This window comes from Bombus vosnesenskii, unplaced genomic scaffold, assembly GCF_011952255.1.
Source record: "Bombus vosnesenskii isolate JDL3184/JDL3185 unplaced genomic scaffold, Bvos_JDL3184-5_v1.1 scf7180000013263, whole genome shotgun sequence".
NCBI classification, from domain to species: domain Eukaryota; kingdom Metazoa; phylum Arthropoda; class Insecta; order Hymenoptera; family Apidae; genus Bombus; species Bombus vosnesenskii.
Window position 1 is genome coordinate 8,161,860 of NW_022882923.1, and position 20,359 is coordinate 8,182,218.

The 20,359-nt window shown below is 53.0% G+C and overlaps 1 protein-coding gene across 16 annotated transcripts in view; it reads right to left on the minus strand.

The window, feature by feature from the left end:
* Positions 1-11,005, minus strand: part of LOC117233506 (zinc finger protein 853-like) — a 64,490-nt gene extending 53,485 nt beyond the window's left edge. For 13 of the 16 annotated variants that reach the window (XM_033493933.1, XM_033493882.1, XM_033493948.1 and 10 more), the window contains exons 1-2: positions 7,567-9,329; positions 5,786-5,896 (exon numbers count right to left, since the gene is read on the minus strand). In XM_033493933.1, the coding sequence (XP_033349824.1) occupies positions 5,786-5,896; positions 7,567-8,637 (1,182 nt within the window). In that variant the 5' untranslated portion in view covers positions 8,638-9,329. Of the gene's footprint in view, positions 1-5,785; positions 5,897-7,566 lie in introns of all 16 variants that reach the window. The other 3 variants (XM_033493972.1, XM_033493965.1, XM_033493956.1) reach the window with 2 other exon arrangements.
* Between the last annotated feature and the right edge of the window lie 9,354 nt (positions 11,006-20,359).

The window sequence follows — 20,359 nt, forward strand, 5'->3', positions numbered from 1 at the left end:
CCCCGCTGACCCAGATTCCAGCTCGGTTATTTTTTCCACGCGGTCGGATTTTTTTTATCTCTGCCGTTTCGCTCGTCGGTCTCGGTCGTCTCTGCCAGCTTCGTTTCTCTCGCTTCCTACTCGAGATCTTTCGCACGGCTTTAATCTCGTTTCGTCTTCGTTTAATTCCCCACGGACAAACTACTTTTCCTCGCTGCTTTAGAAATTGACGAGCCTCGTAATTCGCGTTCGACCTGCCATTTAGAAGCGTCGCTAGCAGGAAAATCCCCCTATTCTCGTTTCAATTTTTCGCGAAACTTTGCCTGTACTACTTTGCTCGCACACGAGGATGAGAAAACGCCCCACGGACACGAACGATTTGTGATATCGGAGAAACTGCAGCCGTATCCCGAAATATGCAATTTTCAGAACTGAATATTTGACAGGAGTGGCGAAAAATCAAAGCGGAAGAGTCAAGGAAGAAGAGTCAGAAAAATCAAGGAGAAAATTAACGACGAACCGTATCGATTCGAGTCGCAGCTAATCTCGTGGAAACGTTTGAAACGGTTGTCATATTTTTGCGGTGGCGGCGAGGGCCAAAAAGTGCGAACAGGCGAATCCACGTCTGGCCGGAAAAGGGGTTCCGGATGGATCCACCGCGGTTGGCCGCATGGCGCGAAACAGCCGTGACGCGACTGGATCCTGACCTACGACTACGTTCAGGGGAGCCAGACGAATTTTGTCCGAAAGTCGACGCGAACGAAAGAGCGGATTCGCAGGCCTTCGAGGTCACGAAGCTGCAGTGGGGATCGGTGTCGGAGGGAGTCGAAGAGGGGATCCGAAGAAGGTGGTAGATATGGGCAAAGATTCGAGGGAGTAGGAGAGTGCCGATGGAGGATACGCTGCGGCGGAGGAGGACCAGGCGACGCGCTGGAAAGAGGAGCGCGAGCGCGAGTGCAACGGGCAGCTCGGCAGAAGAAGAGGAAGGCGGAGGAGGAGGAGGAGGAGGAGGAGGAGGAGAAGAAAAAGAAGAAGAAGAAGGCGAAGAAGAAGAGGAGGACGATGAAGAGGATGAAGAAGAAGAAGGCGAAGAAGAGGAAGAAGAGGAGGAGGAAGAAGAAGAAGTAGTAGTAGTAGAAGAAGAAGAAGAAGAAGAAGAAGAAGAGGAAGAAGAAGAAGAAGAAGAAGGAGGAGGAGGAGAAGAAGAAGAAGAAGAAGAAGAAGAAGGGGTCTGATCTAGCGGCAATATACACACAGAGCCGCACAGACCACGGCAAAACTCCGCAGTTTTGCTGTTCGATTTTGCAAACTTATATTTAGAAGGGCAACGATCTTTTGCCGCGGCAGCTCCAACCAGAGGAGAGGAAAGGTTCTGGGATACGCGCGCGGTCTCTCTCGTGACCGGCCGCCGAGATTTCTCAACTCCGCGCAGACCCACGTCTCTCTCTTGGTTTTCGCCGTTTTGCATTTTCCTCTCCATTTTCCCCGCTGTTCTTTCTCCGCTCTTCGATGAAATTTCTTTCCCCGCCCTGCCCTCCTTTAGATCCTGCCTTCTTGCATCGGCTATTACGGTGCCCGGTGTTTTGCATTCGAGTAGAACCAGCCAGCGCACGAATTAATGGCTGTTGCGTACGCGTCACGTTTCGAGTTTGCAATAATTACCAGTGGCACGTAGGATAACGGTTGTTTAATAAGTTGGGTATTCTACAGGGTGACTCTGTTGGTTAAGAAACGCTCGGTTATGGAAGCTGAACGTACAGCACGAGGACGGGCAGAGTGAATTTCAGAAAATATCTGGTACATGACGGACGGACGGACGGACGGACGGACGGACCTTTGTTGCTCTACGAAGATGGCACAGACTGCGATCGATCGATCGATCCTATCGCGTCTATCGCGTCTATCGCGTCAGATCGAAATAGTAGGCGACGAGCGAGTCGCGTTACACGGTATAGCGTTGGATTCGCGAGAAAGCGACAGCTTCCAGCAAGCTCGGATAGGCCGAGATGCCGATCCGGAGAGAGATGGAATTTGGGAGCGCGATCGAGCTGGAAATGAAAATCCTCTGGGAGGAAAAACGTGCGGATCTTTCGGAGCGCGCGAATATCGCGCATGACCGCCCCTGTGAGCGTAATCTTATCGTGGCGAGCGACGTGGTGAACGCGACTGCAGAACGGAGCGGAGTCAACGAACGATAAAAAAAAAGCGCGTAGCCATACGCGCGACACAAAGAATAAACTCTATTCCATTGCACCTCGCCCCCTCCCATTCGCCCCTCTGCTTGCCCCGTACTGTTCCATCTCGCTCGTTCGTTACCGCGGCCAACTCTTCTCCTGGTCATCCACGTTGCAACTTTGCCAGCCGTGTGTGGGCGCGCGACTTCTTTCCTCTTCTCTCGTTCTCCGGTTCTCCCTCCCTCGCTCTCTTCCACTCTCGCTCCCTCCCTCCCTCTCACTCTCACTCTCCCTCTCTCTCTCTCTCTCTCTCTCTCTTTCACTCTTTTTCTCTCGGTTCGCCCGCTCTCGCCCCTTCTGCCTCTCCCCTTTACTCGTTCTTTTTCTTTCGCCGACCGCGCTTGGGGTAGGTCATGGCGGAACCGCGCGAGCGAGCGAATGACGAGGAAGGAGAGAAAAAAAGAAGAGGAAGAACGAGCCGTACGCGACGCGTACAGAACGTTCGGCCGGCACACGACTTTGTAACGCGTACCTTTCTCCTTCGCTTTGGGCGGCCACGCTTTTGACAAGATATCTGTCATCGCGAGGCAACGTTGCTGGACGTCTCGTGACCTCGCGACTCGCGCTATATCCGACCGATTTTTGCCAGTTTGTCCGACCGTTCGATTTGTCGAATAAACGAGATTCGCGAGGAAATGGAACGAAAGGTAGTGCGAGAGATGGAGCATCGAACTGTACTTTCGTAAGCCGACCGGCTTCTACGGCTTGGGTTTCTTCGAAATTTAGCTATTTGCCGTTCTTTCTCTTACCGTTGGTCTGCGACTCTCGTCTACAGTTTCACCGAAGATCGAACAATTCGATTAGAAGGATCTTAACAGCCGGCACGGGGCCGGCGTTATTGTTAGCGATCATGCGATCTGAAAATCATAGAAAATTACTGAAAAGCCAGGAAACTTTGTACGTACTGAACGGGCAGAAGGTATGGTTGCCCCTGGACTTGAGATGTCGTAATTTTGCCTTCGCCATAACGGCTACGCGGCACGGAAGTTCTTCCCTCTTCCCGCCCTTCTATCTTTCATCCTCCGAGTTTTCTTCTTCGACTTGGAACAGAAAGCTTTCTCGCCCCCCCCCTCTCCTCTTCTCTCCCCCTCGCCCCTCGCCCCCCGTCGCTCGCCCCTCGCCACACCGCGCCTTTTCGTAATAGTAGAAGGGTTAGCGAAACAATGGCACGCGCGTGAACACCGTTATTTAAATAATACGATGGAACCTCTTCGGGGTTGAAGGTAAAAAAATAAGTTACGCTCAAGGGGACGGTGAAACCGAACGTGAGAAAGGCTCTTTTTGTTTTTGGTACCTGCGCGAAACGCGGTTATCCTCGTGGAACTCTTTCGAACGATAGAAAGGTTAAGCAGACTCGAATGTATGGCGTTATGGGTAGCGTAATTGTCTTCTGCTTGCGTCGCCTAGTCGCGGTCTAATCGTAGCACGCGTCTCGTGCGTCAGAGACGATTCTGCGAGTATCGATCCGAGCGTTCATAGTCTCTTGAAGCCTCCACCCTTTTTTTTTTTCGTCATCTTCTTCTTGCGCCCGTGGCGCAGTTCCGGTTCTGGCAGCTGTCGTCGATTGAAAATCGGGACGCTGGATCTGGTCAAGGGTAGGCCCGCGGCTGCGTTACGTTACGCTCCGATGTCGAACCGGTTTGAAGGTGGGGTGAAGCAGAGATTTGGAGAGAAAGAGCCGACGCAAAAAATTCATTTGTATCGCCGAAAGGGTCGCGCAGAGGTGTCGAAATAATTGGATTTTAATTTTCGAGCCAGTGAAAGAACAAAAACCGCTTTCTCCATCGTCGGCTACGTTCTCTACGCCCCGATCGACAACCATGAGAATCACTCGGCGACGAGTGTTTGTACAACGTCGCGACGCATTAATGTTTTCGACTTTCCATCTTCTTCCGCACCCTTTGTTTTCCCACGATTCGTAACGGGCAACGGGTTTATTTCGTTGACGCGGCCGCGGTTAATAATCGTGGTCGTGTCGCGTCCGGGGCTCCGCTTTGCTCGTGCACGACCGATCGTTTCGGAATCGAACGATCGACGTGGAACGAGCGTGAAAAAGGCGTGCAAAAGGCGACAGATGCCGTGAGAATCATCGGCGCGTTTCCGCCTCTGGAAAATGGCGGAGAGCAACGAGAGTCAATTAAGTGTGCGCGTCGCTTTTAACATTTTGTCACGAGCCCCGGCGGCCACGCTCCTCCATCGAAGATTCGCCGTTACGGAGCGCCACAAAGGAAGCGAATGTTTTAATTAAATCCCGGCAAAACGTGAAAACTTGGCCATCGTGCGGCGTTTTTGCGATTTTCCGAAAGTTTCGCCTCGGCCGGGCTCGCGAGTCGCTTTCAAGGTGGCGATGGACGAGGGAGTGGAATCGCCGCGCTACCGAACCACCTCGCCGCCACCACTCCATTCATCCCGCCGCAGTTAGCGAGAATAAAAGAAGTCGGAAAAACAAAAGAGCGCCACAGCTACTTAGCGAAACAAATTGTTGCTTTCGTACTCGGGACGAGAATTTAAAAGTTTTGCACGAGCCGCTTCTCTTTTTACTCTTCCCCGCCATCCCCTTCTCCATCCCTATGTTCTTCGTGGCTTTCTCCTTTCTCCTCCTCCTCCTCCTCCTCTCTCTCTCACGCTCTCTCTCTCCCCCCCCCCTCCCACCCCCTCAACCTCCGGGCATCTCGTTCTTTCGAGTCGAACGGATAGACGAACTCGATTCACGGCTCGTTAGCGGTGCTTCCTTTCCCTTCATTTCGGTTGTGCCTCGTAAAAGGACAACGCCATATACGCGGAGACTCGTACTATCGATCGCGACTGAGTGTCCCATTAAATCGGTTGCATCGTGCGTGGAATACGCGTATGGAACAATTAAACGCGGTATTGTCCCGCGAGCTGCGAGGTACCGTTGGCCGAGACGCTCGGTCATCTACCTACGGATCTTGTCCGTAAAAATCCACCGTCCGCGATCTTCTCGTAAGAATCGCTGGATCGATCTCGAACCGCCACGGCGGTCAACATTTTATCGACGATCGAGGCGTCGCGCCGTTCGTTGAGCAGGCGATGAGCTGCCAGACGATTTCTTAGCAAGCGACGGATCTTTTAACGTTAAGATTAAAGGAAAATTAATAAATCCATACAGAGAAGCACATACACGCACGTAGAGCATGCTAGGCGCTGCGATAAACAAACTAACGAAAAATGCGAGTGCAGAAAATAAAAACAATGAGAACGAAGAGAGACGAAGAGAGCGAGCGAGATCTGCTCGTAAACTCATAACTCGGAAAACGAGAACGAAGTACGCGCAATCGCGAGACCAAAGACGCGATATAATTATATATACTGTGTACGCATAGGTGTGACAGTTGCGTGAAACGTGCGGGAGGAACGTAGAGGAAAACGAGAAAAGAAGAAAGAAAAAGTTACGTACGTCGAGCCTTGTACGAATTGGCGAGAAAGAAAACGAAAAAGAAAAAGAAAAAGCGAGAAAAAAAGGAGAAAGAAAAAAAGTGAGAAATTGCAGGAAGCTGCGTGACGAGGAGAAATAATAAGGGGATTTTGAACGGGCTGAGTATTCAACTCACTCGTTGCAGGGTGGACCAGCATTCCTCGAGGGTGCGTTCGCTGATGTTGCCCATTCCTCCGCCTCCGCCGGCGCCTCCCGCACCTCCAAGTCCCGCCGCAGAGGCACGAGACTATCAGGCAAGACAGGAGGCTCGTGTTAGTTTACTTCTCTCTGCTCTTTCTTATAGCCGGCAGTGATACAAAATCGCTTTCTTCCCTACCAAATATGGTGCTCTTACGGTAATTCGTGAAACGATCCACGACTAGTCGCTCGAAATCTTTCCTTTTCCTTGGAAAGAATCTTCGCGCGTGAAAACTGAAAGACGCTATAGAGATTTGGTAGGGGAGACGGATGAGCGTTGTTTAAACAACGTCCAAAATAAAACAAGAAACGAGGAATCGTCCGTAACGTCGGATAGTCGAGTCGTTCAACCTTTTCCTCCACCGCGTTCTTTTCACTCGCTTCAACGTAGATCGTCCTACCTGGTAAAATCGCGCGATACGAAAATTCTGTACTACGAAATCGGTTGTTGTTCTCCCTGCTTGTGTCGTAATTCACGCGAGCGAAAGAAACAGGAAAGAAAAAAGGAGGAAAAAAAAAAAAGAGAAAAGAAGAAGAAAGAAAAAGGAAAAACGGTTCGGATTCCTATTGGCGGTGAGACCGAATCGGATCCGCGGGGATATATTTACTTAGTTTCCTCGTATCGAAGCTCGCGGACTGTGGCATCGCAGAAGCACGCCGCGATATTTTCTCGAGAACATCTTCTCGGCGTACCGTATGACGTATGCGTATAGTATTATCTGTGTTGCGCGGGTCAAGAACCCCGAGAGACGACGTATCTGCATCTCCTCGCATCGGTGTGCGTGGGCCGCGTTTGCATTTGTGGCCCCGTGACTCTAATGTGTGCGTGGCTGGCTGCTTTGCTTGGCTGCTAGCTGGAGCGCGAGCGCGCGCTCCCGCGCCAACATTCACTCTCTCTCACTCTCCCTCTCTTGCTCGTTCTGTTGCATGCGTGCACATGTAGGTGTGCGTGTGAGTGTTGGTGTGCGTGTTCGCGTACGCGTGTTGAAGTACGCGATGTGGTAAGTCAACGTATTCCGATGTGCGTGAACCATGGTCAGTGTATCTCGGTACAGTCGCAGATATTCAAACAGTCAGCGAAATTGTCGACGATGTAGCGCGATTTATTGAAAGTCATCCAGTTAAGCCGATACGCGCGTTTTCGTCCGTATCCTGTCGATTCTGACAGGTCTGACATCTGGTCTTTTTTCGCCCTAATCGAGGAACTATCCGCATCCTCGTTGTTCATCTTAGTCACGAATACTTGATAGAAATCTCTCGCTCGAACGTTGGCTCCAGTTTAACGAAATCACGGAATCTACGATTTTATAACTTGCGCTGGAAGAATTTAGACCTTTCGACGTTGTTAATCGAAAGCGAGACGAAGCATAGCGAAGCATACAAGAGATTCCACGTGATCTCGAGGCGAGACGAGACGCGTATTTTTCTCCATCGGTAGAAACTGTTTGAAAGTATTGTCCGGCGTCAGTCGGCCCAAGTGAATGACCCTATTTATCGGCGCATTATGCACTTTTATCGCGGTTGCCTCGTCCCAGTTATTTATCTCTTCCCTCCGCAGCTACGGACGAGAAAAGTCTAACCGAGATCGAGCAAATAAAAATGGAAAACAGAGAGACAGACAGAGAGAGAGAGAGAGAGAGAGAGAGAGTGAGTGAGTGAGTGAGTGAGTGAGTGAGAAAGAGTATCGTTTTATCGATCGTGTAAACGTATTATTCTTACCTGCAGCTCGTTGACAAGCTTTTCAGTCAGGCTGGCATCGTGGGAGTCTTGGCTGGTCGCGCCCGGACTTAGCATCGAGTTCTGGGAGTTCTGTTGTTGGTTGGCCGACATGTTCATCCCGGCGAGCGCTCCGTTCTGAGCGATGCTGCCCGCCATGTTGAGCGCCTGCTGTTGCAGGTTCTGCGTCAAATTTTGAGCCTGTTGTTGCAAATTCTGCGTAAGGTTTTGCGCTGCCTGTTGTTGCAGCGCCTGTTGACTCAAGCTCTGGCCGAGGTTCTGGGTCAAATTCTGCGCCTGTTGCTGCAACGTTTGCGACAAATTCTGCGCCTGACTTTGGATATTTTGTTGCAGGTTCTGGCTGGCCTGGCTTAAGTTCTGCGGCTGATTGAGCAACTGTTGCTGCTGTTGGGGAGACAGACTCGGGGTCAGACTTTGCGCGAGATTGTGCTGCAGAGTTTGCCCTAGGTTCTGTTGCATGTTCTGCGTCAAGGCTTGAGTCAACGCCTGCCCCAGGTTCTGATTGAGAGCCTGAGCCGCCTGGACCGCTTGAACGGCCAACGACGGACTCGAGGCTTGGGACATGCTTTGTTGTGCTTGTGCGAGACTGTGAAGACTCTGGGCCATGCTGGACGTGATGGCGCCCTGATGGTCGGCCTGCGGCGAGGGCGTCGTCGGTGCCGGCGAAGACTGATGCTGCGCTCCTTGAGCCGTTTGTTGGCCCATGGACATCGCGTGCTGTTGTTGTTGCTGCATCTGCTGTTGCGGACTGGCGGTCTGTCCTAATGCCGCGTTAGCGGTCTGCTGCACCTGCGAGACGTTCTGTTGTTGTTGTTGTTGCTGCTGCTGCTGCTGCTGTTGTTGTTGCTGCTGCTGCTGCTGACCAAGAGGGCTGTGCATCTGTTGCACTTGCTGTTGAGTCGAGTTGGAGATAGGGCTGTGCTGTATGCCCGGCGAATGCTGAGGCGGACCCCGCTGCGGTTGTTGCCAGTAGTCGGACATTTTGAAAACATGCTGTCGCAGCGCGTGAAGATTCGCGGCCGCCGCTGTGACGGCCGAGGCTTGGACCTCCATGGGCTCCGGCTCGTTTTCGAGGTCCGGTTCGGGCGAGCTGCAAGGATCCTCGTCTTCCTCCTCGTCCTCCCTCTCGGTGATGTCCTCGTCGTCCTCGTCGTGGATCCTGACGGATCTGTCAACCTCGGGCCCGGCCGACCCTCCTCCACCAACACCAGCAACACCACCGCCACTTCCACCGCCGCCACTTCCGCCACCGCCACCTCCACCGGCTCCACCGCCACCTCCTCCACCTCCTATCCCACCCCCCGAATCGCCAGAGTGGAGATGATTTCCGGGATGATGCTGATGATGATGATGCTGCTGAAGGTGATGGTGTGGTCGCGAATCTGGATTTTGGCCCTGCTGCTGCTGATGTTGCTGCTGCTGGTGCTGCTGGTGTTGCTGCTGCTGCTGTTGTTGTTGCTGCTGCTGCTGCTGCTGTTGGTGTTGATGGTGATTCTGCTGTTGGTGGTGGTCCAAGCCAAAGTCGGGTTGGGTTTGCGTCTGGGCACGTAGGTCCAGGGCCGCCGTCGCGTCCGAAATTTTGAGGCCTTCGCGAGAAGCCCGGGCTACCCCCTTCCGGCGCAGCTTGCCCGCTTTTTCGCACCCCTTTCGGTAAGCAGCTCGACGGCCGGCACACTTCCGCGCTCGCCGCCGTTCCTTCCTATCTTTCTCTCCGCTGTATCGCGCTCTTCTTAGCCCGGGATCGTCTTAAGGACAACGATCCTCGCTCGACGTGGGCGGCGGGCAACGTCACTTACTCGCCACCTGCTTCGACTTCCCGGGCCTGCTGCTGCTGCTGCTGTTGTTGCTGCTGCTGCTGCTGCTGCTGCTGCTGCCTCCCGCTACTTGGCTCATGAAACTCTTTCCCTCAATACAGCCCTCTTGGCTCTTTTCTTTGGCCTCTTCCTCGGCCGTTTCTCACTCTGCCTTGGTACCACGGTCTCTTGCGCCACTCGGCCTCTTTTCTCACTTGTCTCGTCGTTGGCTCCTCTCCGGTCTTACTCGTCTTATTCGCAAGCACCACCGATCCGTTGTTCTCTCTACGATCGATGGCCCTTCCACTTTTCTCGATCTTTCGAAACCCGTCTCCCGTAACTCGATCACCGATATCGATACCGATGGCTCTTCTTTATATCTCTCGCTGATCGCGTACAAGCGTCTCCGCAGTTCGGTGATTCTAGCAGTTTCTTCTTCTTCTTCTTTTTCTTCTTCGTCTTCTCCCTCAGATCCTCCTTCCACTAACGTGCATTAACGTTCTGATACGTACGTGTTTCTTCTAGCCGTGTGCGCGCGCCCGTTTTAGTGCGTGCGCGCGCGTATGTGCGTGTGAGTGTGCGTGCGTGCGCGCGCGTGTGTGTTTGTGTGTTTGTGTGTGTGCGTGTGCGTGCGGGCGTGTGTGTGCCCGATGAATCGATGCGCGCGCGAATGGACGTCCTCCGTCAGCGGAGAACAGCCTATTTCTTTGTTCTATCTAACTTAAAGTCTATCATACACTTAAGTTCAGGTTAAAATTCAGGATTGCCCAGCCCGGACGGTGTGAACGAGAAGGACAGTCCGTGCAGACGCGAGACTCTCTGTTGTTGGTCGAAGTATCTGTCGTAGAGCAGAGTGTGTGCTGCCGGGTGAGAAATCACGCTTGGCGGATAGATACTGCTCGTCCCGCTTTGCCCTGAGTAGTTAGTAGCCCCGTTATGTCGATGTGCGTGTATGTGCGTGTGTGCGAACGTGCAAGCCCTTTCGTCGAATGCCGAAGGGAAAGGGACTGGCGCGTCGGCCGTGTGTGATACGTAGTGTGATTTCTTTGAACCGGGACGGCAGTTCTCCTCTGTCGCGATTTCGGTCACTCCGTCTGCACAGTGTGTGTCGAAGACGCTGTGGCTGGCATCCGCCGCAATTCTCCCGATCGCCGATTCTCCTTTCGTTTACAGGTTTAGCGGTGCCCGCGTCCTCTCCTATACGATCCTTCGTCCTGTTTGTTTCGCGTCTGTTCACACGACTCCTCCTCGAAATGCGACTCTAGGGTTTTTAACTCTTTAAAAGGAATTCTATTCGATTATCGATTAACCGCTCGTCGTTACCGATATCGTCGATGGTAGTTGTGGTTGCTTCTTATTATCGTTTAGCTTTAATAATATTGCACTTAGGTACACTCGTTTTTTGAACACACTGAAATATATATGTATGCGGCGCGAGGTTCTCTCTAACGAGCTTCTTCACTTCTTTCTTCGTTTTCCTTCGTCCTTGCTCTACCGACTTCTTGCTTTCACTCGATTCCTTTGCCCTCTCTACCAAATCTATCCTTGTCCCGGATCTTCTCTTTCTTCACCTTCTTCTTCTCTTTCTTCTTTTTCTTCTTCTTCTTATTCTTCCTCTCCTCCTGCTCCTCCTCCTGCTCCTTCTTCTTCTTAATATTATGCTTCTTAACCACCTTTCTCTTCTCTTCTGCTTCGCTCTATCCGCCTTCCTCTTTCCTTTTTCGTTATCGAATCACTTCCGTCGCAACCCCGCTTCTACGCGTCTCGCTTTCGCTCTTCTTTTACTCCTGTGTTCCTCCGCTTCTTCTGCTTTGCTCGTCTTATTCTGCTTCTTCCGCTTTGTCCAGTCTTCCTCTCCTGCGCGGGAATCTCTTGCTGCAACGCGTCTCCCGCTCGAAGCTGCAATTCAAAAAGAAAACGCTATTTTTATGCCGACTGTTTCTCACCGACGTGCTTCCGATTCAACCGGCTACGTCTCTACGACGCGACGACCCGCGCGCTACGTTCCACTCGATCTCCAATCTATTCTCGCGAGTTCTAAGCATGCAACTTATAGGCTATGGTCCTTAGATTCGAGGGCTACGGCGTTTGACCACTTCGCAACTGAACGCCCTCGTCGAACGGATCGCGCTATCGAGACACGTTTTGTCACTCGCGACGAAATTCTTCGTTCTCCGATTTTCGTAAAATTCACGGCACGTGAGTTTCGGCACGCGACGCCTCGATGTTCGTAACGTTTGGTTTTCAACGAGCGGCGAAAGGGGCGAATAGAACGGCGGGACCGAGGGACACGTACTCGTCGAGCAGGAAACGAAAGGATTTCGGGATTCGCCGGAACGTCGAATGATTCTCGATTCGAGAACCGAGAGAAAGGTGTCCGTTTCTCTTTCGAATTACTACCGGCGAAGGAAATCAATTGGAAAATGATATGAAAAAACGATTGGTCACTTTAACTGCACTGTCACGAACTGTTATCGGCCCGTTACGAACGATTCGTCGTAGTAGTTTGACGAGAACACGTGTGTCGGGAGACACGGTGGCGTTTGGCCGTCGCGTCGCGCGTTGCAGGCGATCGCTCGTAAAAAGGAAATTCGTTGGTAAAAATCGTTTGATCCTCGATAAACTGACGCATTTTGATAAAATAATTGGAGTCGCGTCGTCTTGTTTAAAGAAGCTGCCGGTTGCGAGAGGGATGCGTGGGAAGAGAGGATCACCGCGGTGTTTAATTATGTCATTCTGCGTCGCGTATCCGACCAACACTCGTGTTTTTCACGTGGAAACAGCGACGAAACTCCGATCTTTTTCGCGGCTTGAACTCTTCCATCCATTAGCGAATTAACGAATCCTTTTTGCACGTTTCACTCGCGTTTACCGAAATTGATTAACTCGATAAAAACAAGTTGCACGCGATTACGGACGCGAGCGACTAAAATGTTCTAGCACGTTTCTCGGTCGGCCACTACGAACGGTTGGTTGTGATGCTGCGAACAGAGACCAGAGAGATACCCGTTTCCAACGGGTCGCGACACGACGAGATACTTTTCACATAGGCGTGTTTTTCCAACGTCTTCCAGACTCGACGACGATTCAAGATCTAAGGAGACCCGTACAGAGGATGGTGATCCGTCGCATTGGTCGGATCATGACGACAGTTGCTCATCACCTTGCAAACAGTGGTCGTCGGCATCGTTCGCGGCATCGACAGGCTCTTTCGTCATCGACGCGTTTTCCGACCGCCGGACGATATCGTCGCATCGACCCGCGAACGAATTGGTCGAAAGTTTCAAGATGTTGTTCGGCGAGTATCGAGCCAACACCTCGTCCGAGCGACTCGTCGACGCGGCTGTTTTCGTTCGTTTAGCCGTATCTTAACAAGGCACTCCATCGCATCGCCGGCCTGATACCGGGATTAAGAAATGATCGAGCCGTCCACGAACGCGACGAAACACTGCAGACGACGATGACGTGTACCGGGCATGTCAGGCAAGTGGAATGGAGGGGGTGGATCAGCCAGCGGTGGTTGGCCGAAAGAGGGGAAAACTGACTAAAATCACGATGGAAAAAATAAACGATCGGCAGATCTCTCGAGCACGTATTCTCATCTGCGTGGGAGGAGCGTTGATCACTGTTTTTCCAAGTCCAACTTGCGGATTCGTGCACTGAGAGTCGAACGGCCGAAGAAGAGGTCACGTAATCGAAGGAAAATCCAAGATTCCCTACGTTCCGTTCGGATCGGATGTGGTTTCTCGCGGAGGGAGAAACGTCGTGTCGATGATAGCAGCGATCGAGGAAAAAAAACGAGGATCGTGTGTAAACGCACTTGATCCGCTTCTCTCCTCGGAGTTGGAGCGTTGAGAGTGTGTCTGTCAGGCAAGACGATGATGCGTTGTTCCAGTATCCGGTTGCAGTCACGAAGACGCAGAAACACCACGACGACGGTAACGATAACGACAGCGACGACCTCGACGACGACGATGACGACGACGACGATGACGACGACGACGACGACGACGACGACGACGACGACGATGACAACGACGATTCACGACGACAACGACTCACGACGACGACAACGACTCACGACGACGACGACGACTCACGACGACGACGACTCAGGACGACGACGACGACGACGACGATTCACGACGACGACGACGACGACGAGTCACGAAGACGACGATAACGGCGCGTGTACGATGAAGGAAAAAGCTCTCTCCTCTTCCGCGTTCTCGAGTCCTTGACGGAGGAGGAACCGAAACTGACTCGGGTCTGCGGCTCGCGAGAAACGCTAAGTCCTTCTCCGTCGGGGGCCGGTGGTGGCGCGCTTCTCAGACCGCGTGCGTCTGACTAAAAGCCACCCCCTCGTGCCTTAAAGAACGCGTGTTCGGGTAGGGGCGTTGTCTTAGGTGGTGCGCGGTCGCGAAATTTCTGGCTGCCTCCGATTGCCTTTGCCGGCTCCGTTTTCCGCCTAAGAGACTCGCGAGCCAGGGTCCTTAGGACCTGGGCCCCGGCCCAGGTCACCCTCGACCGACGTTCGACCCTTGACCGGTACTCCCACGACCAAAATCTACCTCCGAGAGGACGAAAAACTGAGCCTTCCCTAGGACAGCAGTTTTCAAGCCACCCCTCTTTTCCTTCGCCCCCACCAAACAGCTTACGACGAGGCGCGCGCTCTGTCTCCCCCTTTTCCTCAACGCTGTGTGTTCGGCCACCCCTCGCGCCCTGCTCCTTCTGCACAAGCTCCTCGTCGTGGGTGGGGGACACTCGGCAGCCGACTCCGCCGACGTCTCGGACGGGGGTAGCTTTTCTAAGGGGTGAGAAAGAGAGTGGGGCGAGTGTATCTCTCTTTTTCCCTTTGCCTCTTTTTCACCTTACCTTCCCTCCACCGATCTGTCTATCCTTCCCTTTTTCGCCGTCGTTTCCGTTTCTCCGCCGTGCCTCCTCTATCCTCCCTCTCGAGAAAAGCCTGCGGAAACGCAGGATGCAAGAACTCTGATCATCCTCGTCTGTGTACCTGAATCGCCGATGCTGTACTCCCTCCGTCCCTGACGCGCCCCCTCGCGTTCCTACGGCAACATAAACACGCGCCTACTTTTCTTCCAAAGTTCGTCCAAGATCGCCCTTGAAAGTACCATCCGAAGCTCGTGAGACGTAACTGGAACGCGTACCACCGCGGTATGTAGCCGCCCTTGGCTATTTCTCTCTTTTTCCTTTAACTTTAACGCCTAAATCTATCGTATATACAACCGTGCGAACGTTACGACACGATGAATTCGACTGACCGAAAAATTCTTGTCGAGGGCTCGTGTAAGGGGGTGTGTGGCTGCAGTCTGAGGTACGCGTAAAAAGAAGGGGACCGTCGTATAAAAATGGCCTCCTCCCTTATGCTTCGTATGGCCACACACGCGTGACTAACCAGAACGAGGGGGAGTGGAACGCGCTTTCTTTTTTATCCTTTCCCGCTGGCTCTTCCAACCCTTCGAGTCGGATTTTTCCTCGTCGACCGAAAGTTTTTGCGCCACGTGTCTTTTTCATCCTAACCGCGTAGCTGGTGTACGAACGCTGCGTCGTCGTGGCCGTTGGTCGCGCGCGCGCTGCGTTACGTGCTATAAATTCTGACAATTAGCCGCGAAGGAGGGTGGCGGCTTGTTTCCGTCTCGCGGAGATCTCGATCGAACGATAGATCGTCGACCTCGAGCAGGACGTCGACTTTTCAACAGAGGCGCCGATGTTCGTTTCATAGCCGAGGCTGGTCGATGGTCATCCTACTCGTCTTACGCACCCTCCTCGTCAAATAGACGATCCCTTCCCTTCCTCGTCTAACGTGTCTGCCCCCACCATCCTGCCAAGCTTTCCATCCCTTCCTGCCACGGCAACGTCTTTCCCCTCTACTCTCGTTCTTCTCCTCTTTCTAGCTGTCACTTACTCCCGCGCGAAACACCCTCCACCCTCCGAGAGTCTGTCCTTTCCTCTGCCCGCTTTTCCCTTCCTTCGTTCGGCCGCTTTCACCCCCACCACCGGCCGGCGATCCCCACGCGTCGCATTTTTACGTCGGTCTCGTCCTTTTTTCCACGTGGCGTGCACGTGGAAGTGTGAGTCCAGGGGGCGGAGAAGCTCACCACCCTCGTTTTTTTCCGCTCCAACCCCACGGCCGCGTGCTGCGTCGCCTCGTACACAGCGTCCACCCTACCCATACCGTTCGCCGCCTAGATAGCCACGAGACGCTTTCCACGCTTCGGAACGCGGACGAAAGTTGCCGCAAGAAAGTAGCCGCCCGTCCGTGGATTCTTCGTTCCCGCTGCCTTCGTCCCCTTTGCTACCCTTGCGCGACACGCACGTGCAAACGCCTAACCGTGCGTGAAGATTCGTTCGCTCGATGGATCTCGAGCTTTCCTTCTCGCGCGAGTTCAAAGAGTTCGAGAGTGCGATGGATAGATAGATAGATAGATAGAGAGAGAGAGAGGGTCGATGTCGCGGATCACCTAACCTTTTCGTTTCGTCGTCGCCGAGAGTAGAAGAGGGAAGAAGAGAGAGGAAGATCGAACCGGTTCAACGGAGAAACGTTCATGTTTTGGAAACGTCGACACGTGCCTCTCGATCTATCCGCCGGCGAATCTGACAGATGTCCGTAACCGTACGTACGAGCATTTTTCCATCGGACATCTGCATAAACACGCAAAACTGCGGCGCGGGGGTGTGTACGAAACGAGGGGGCCCTGTACCACGATCGCGATCGAACTTCCGGTCGCGACAGCCTGTTACCGACGTAGGAATTTCGGCGAGGTTGCGAAACGGAAAGTACGTACGGCTCCTCCCTTGCGTTTCGTAACGTACGCGATACAACACGTTCGACCTACAAATCGTTGTTTCACGTTCCCCGTGAGAGAATCGTTGACGAGTCTCGCGAAACGAACGACCAATAGCGCGAAGCGGACTCTCGGAGGAAGCACCCTATCCACTAATTCCCCGTTTACTAACCGATGAGAGCTATCTACGATCAAATGACCGGGTAGACCGCGGGTTACCCGGCGATATTTTTCAAGTAGCCCGCAAACTTTTACGACGGGAAAAATACGCACGAATTTATGGACTAAGGCGATATGTGTGGACGCTGGGAGGGGGAGACCGGGCATTGGGCAATCGAGGCTCGTTTTAAATTACAAATGAACCGGCGGCAGGGTAAAAACAGGTGAGAGTCGAGGCTCTTTTTCGAAGGGTGGGTGGATCGCGAGCTGCATGCGCACATATGCACCGGATAGCGTTCGCACGGGCCGTTCGAGAGAACGAGCGAGCGAACGAACGACCAATTGCACCTACGTACGTGCACACGTTCATGTAACATTTTAGATCCCAATCCCGATCCCGATTCCCCCTGATCCCGATCGGCAGCTGGAACCTCGACGAGCCAGCCGACACAGAAGGATACTCGAGTCGGTGCATACGACGTGCACGTGTACTTGCATCTTGGCGGCCAGTTGTGCCGCGCCGTGCCGCGCCGTGCCGCGCCGTGCCGCTCCGCGACTCTCCTTCTCTCTTCCATCCGTCTCGTTTTCGTTCGTCCCACCTTTCTTCCCCCTTTTCTCTCTCTCTCTCTCTCTCTCTCTCTCTTTCTCTCTCTCTGTGTGTGTGTGTGTGTGAATCAACTCGATCGACTACCCTGATAGAACCGACCGGCCTCCGCGTAGGAAGACATTTGTCTTCTGGCCCTGATCTTGCCTTCTTTCTTTCGATTGTCCGCCTTCTCGGCCAAAACGAAAAGACCCTCGACCTGCTCTCCGTTCAACCGCCTCCGATGCCAACCGCGTTTTCTCGATACACTTTGAATATCTTACGCGTACAGACTTGACTTTTGTCGGATCGTACCTTTGCTTCCTGCTGAGCGCGTAGAATGTTGCGGTACGCGTTGGCGTGTACTTTGTCTCTCCAATCCATTACGGTATTAATACATCGTATTAATAGCACGCTCGAGCACGCTAATAAAGCGAAAAGTTACTTTTTACCGTACGCGTATATTACATCATCGCCTCGTGCTTAATGATCGAACGGAGCATTGAAACGACAGCGAAATTTTGACTGCTGCTCGTGTGAAGTAGCCTGGCCGATTCATCCCCTCGAGAGGAAACTACCCCGTGACGAAGTGACGCCTGGTGGCGGGCCAACGAACCAGGGCCGAACGAATACAGAAAAGGGTGACTCGTTCTCTTAGGTTTCTGTCTGTGCTAACCGTTTGGCGTCGCGCGAGATTATCGATCCGATTGCTTTGCAAGTGCGCGATCCGTGCTCGATCCGTGCACAAGCGGAACGAAAATATAACATTTCTCGGAGAAAGTGACCCGTCTGTCCGAACATTGGCTAGAATCGAAACAATCGGTGTGCGAAAAACAGCTTGGACGCAGGACGCGAACCGCGAGATAAACGCGATCGAAATCGAAACGACGAAACGACGAGTCGCATGGTTAAAACGTGACGCAGAGTATCGAAACTGCAATCCGGATTAAGAATTCTAACGGTAGCAGTGCTCGCCAGTAGGATGAAATGAGCGACGCGTCCGGCGCATTACGCAATGAAAGAAACAAATGAAGCTTAATAGAAAAACTGCCCGCGCTAGAAAAACCATTCCATCGTGCGTTTAGTACAGCTGCGGCAGAAAGTGCGCTCGAGTTTCTACGCCCTTCCTCCGATCGTAATGCGGATTTCCTTCGAAGAGCTTTCTTTTCTCCGATATTATCGTCTACACGCCGAAAAGTATTACGAAAAGTATAAATAAAGATTAGAGGGAAAAAAGAAGCGGCACGCAGCAGCGATTCGACCGATGTTACGGAATCTCGTTAACCTAGGATCATTATAGAGAGCGAGGGAAATGTGGCGAGTTTGTCCGAGTTGTTTGCACAAGCGCCCCGGCATTCGCAATGATCGACAAAATCCGCGCGATGTACCGAACATCGATTTGACAAACATCGTTCCGCTCGCACATCTCGACAGGGCTGAACGAATTTCGTACGATAAAAGAGAAAAGAGAAAAAAGAAGAAAGAAAGAAGAAAAAGAGAGAGAGAGAGAGAGAGAACGGACAGAGGACACGTATCGGTGTTGACGCGTCGATCGACGATAAAAGAATCGTGATGCCGTGGCGCGACGATGCGCGCGCGAGATCGATTTTTCGATTCGCGGACGGCAAGGACGCTCGATTTCCTATTAATTCGTTCTGACGGAAAATCGCGGGAGTACGGAGGCGCGTGTTCCCGTTCGAGATCAAAGTGTCGAGGAAACTCGGCGCGGACACGCCGCAACGAGGCTGTGAAACGCGTCGTTCGCATTTTTCCCGACTGTACACGTACCACCACTGTCGTCGTCTGTGGCTATGTCAATAGGAGCCAATCTAAGTACATATGCACACACAGATGTAATGTAGCGCGCGCGGCGGTGCACGCTCTGTAGACCGTGATGCAATCGTGCCTCGTGCCTCGTGTCTCGCGCGGTTTCGACATTCTCTTTGCCCCGCGTTATGCACAAAGTGCGGCAACGAGTGCCGTGGCATAAAATTGATGCGATTCGATTCACAGACAAACATCGCTACGCTCGATCGTCTCCTCTGCTATCTGGTTTTGCAGCCGGGCCGATCGATTTCGATCGTTGGCGCAGCTCGAGCAGACAGAGCGGAGAAGAGAGAGAGAGAGAGAGAGAGAGAGGAGGAGGAGGAGGAGGAGGAGGAGGAGGAGAAAGAGGAGAAGAGTTGCATTGCGAGGACGGCTGCTGCCATTTTTCGCGACTCGCCGCGAACGAACACGCAGATAAGATAAGAGAACGCGGATCCAGGATCAAGGTGACGAAGATAAGAGCTTGGTCGGAGATCGAACCGTATCACGAGTCGACCGACTTGCGGTTGCCGTTGCGGTTGAAAATGCGAGATGAAACGATCGAAGATCGGCCAGCGATGTCATTCTGGCATTAAGATCGTCGACTCGGACAGACAGATCAGATCAGTCGAGACATCAGATCGAGATCAGATCGAATCAGATCAGATCGAACAAAGATCTTTGCTGCTGCGCGCGTCAGTCGGTCAGTCGAGATCCGGACACTGAGCCGTTAATCGCGGCGAATGCGAACGGTCTGGACGGAAATAGCCGGGCGGCCGAGCGATCGCCGAAAGTTGGACGGTTTTTTAGGGGGTCGAAACGCAGCTCGACCGATCGGGAAGGGGAATTTTCCGTGGAAATCATCGACGTGTCCCGGGTCATCGACGAGCTCGAACCCGGAACACGAAACAGACACGCGTGCAAACGCATGTGCACGTACTAGCGGGAATAGGAAGGTGGTAGGCCGGTGTCTCGTATATCGGGGTGGTGGTTCCCGCATAGAACGCCGTGCGACGGCCTCCCATTGGCCTCCCATTGGCCGGTCCGGGGGTGGCTCGCTGCAGTCATCGATTCAGGCAGTCATTGGCTGACTCGGCCCCGGCCGCCATTTTGAATGACTCCGGGATCAATACGCGGGGTGTGGAAAAAAAAAGCATGCAGGCCCGCCACCCTCTCCCTTCTCTCTTGCTTCTCTCTTGCTTCTCTCTTGCTTCTCTCGCCCTTCTCTCGCCCTTCTCTCGCCCTTCTCTCGCCCTTCTCACCATTTCTCGCTCTCTCGTTAGTTCGCTCTCGCTCACGCTCACCCTAGTTCATGCTACCACCGACACCGAGTTGCATCGCCTCCTCTTTCCACCGAGGGGCACCCTAACGCCTTTCCGCTCCTGTCGACCACCCCCTGCTGGTATTCCCGGCGCAACAACAACGACCATCGACGAACCCAGCCAAATGGGATGATAGACCGATGCGCGTTCCTACACGTAAATCCTGTACAGTTCCGCGCGTTCGTTTTCGCGTGTATGGAACGACAAAGTAGCAGCAGCAGCGGCACCAGCACCAGCACCAGCACCGACCACCCCTTCGCTTGAAAATCATCGAAAAAAATGCCTGGCGAAAGCGCGCTGCTGCCG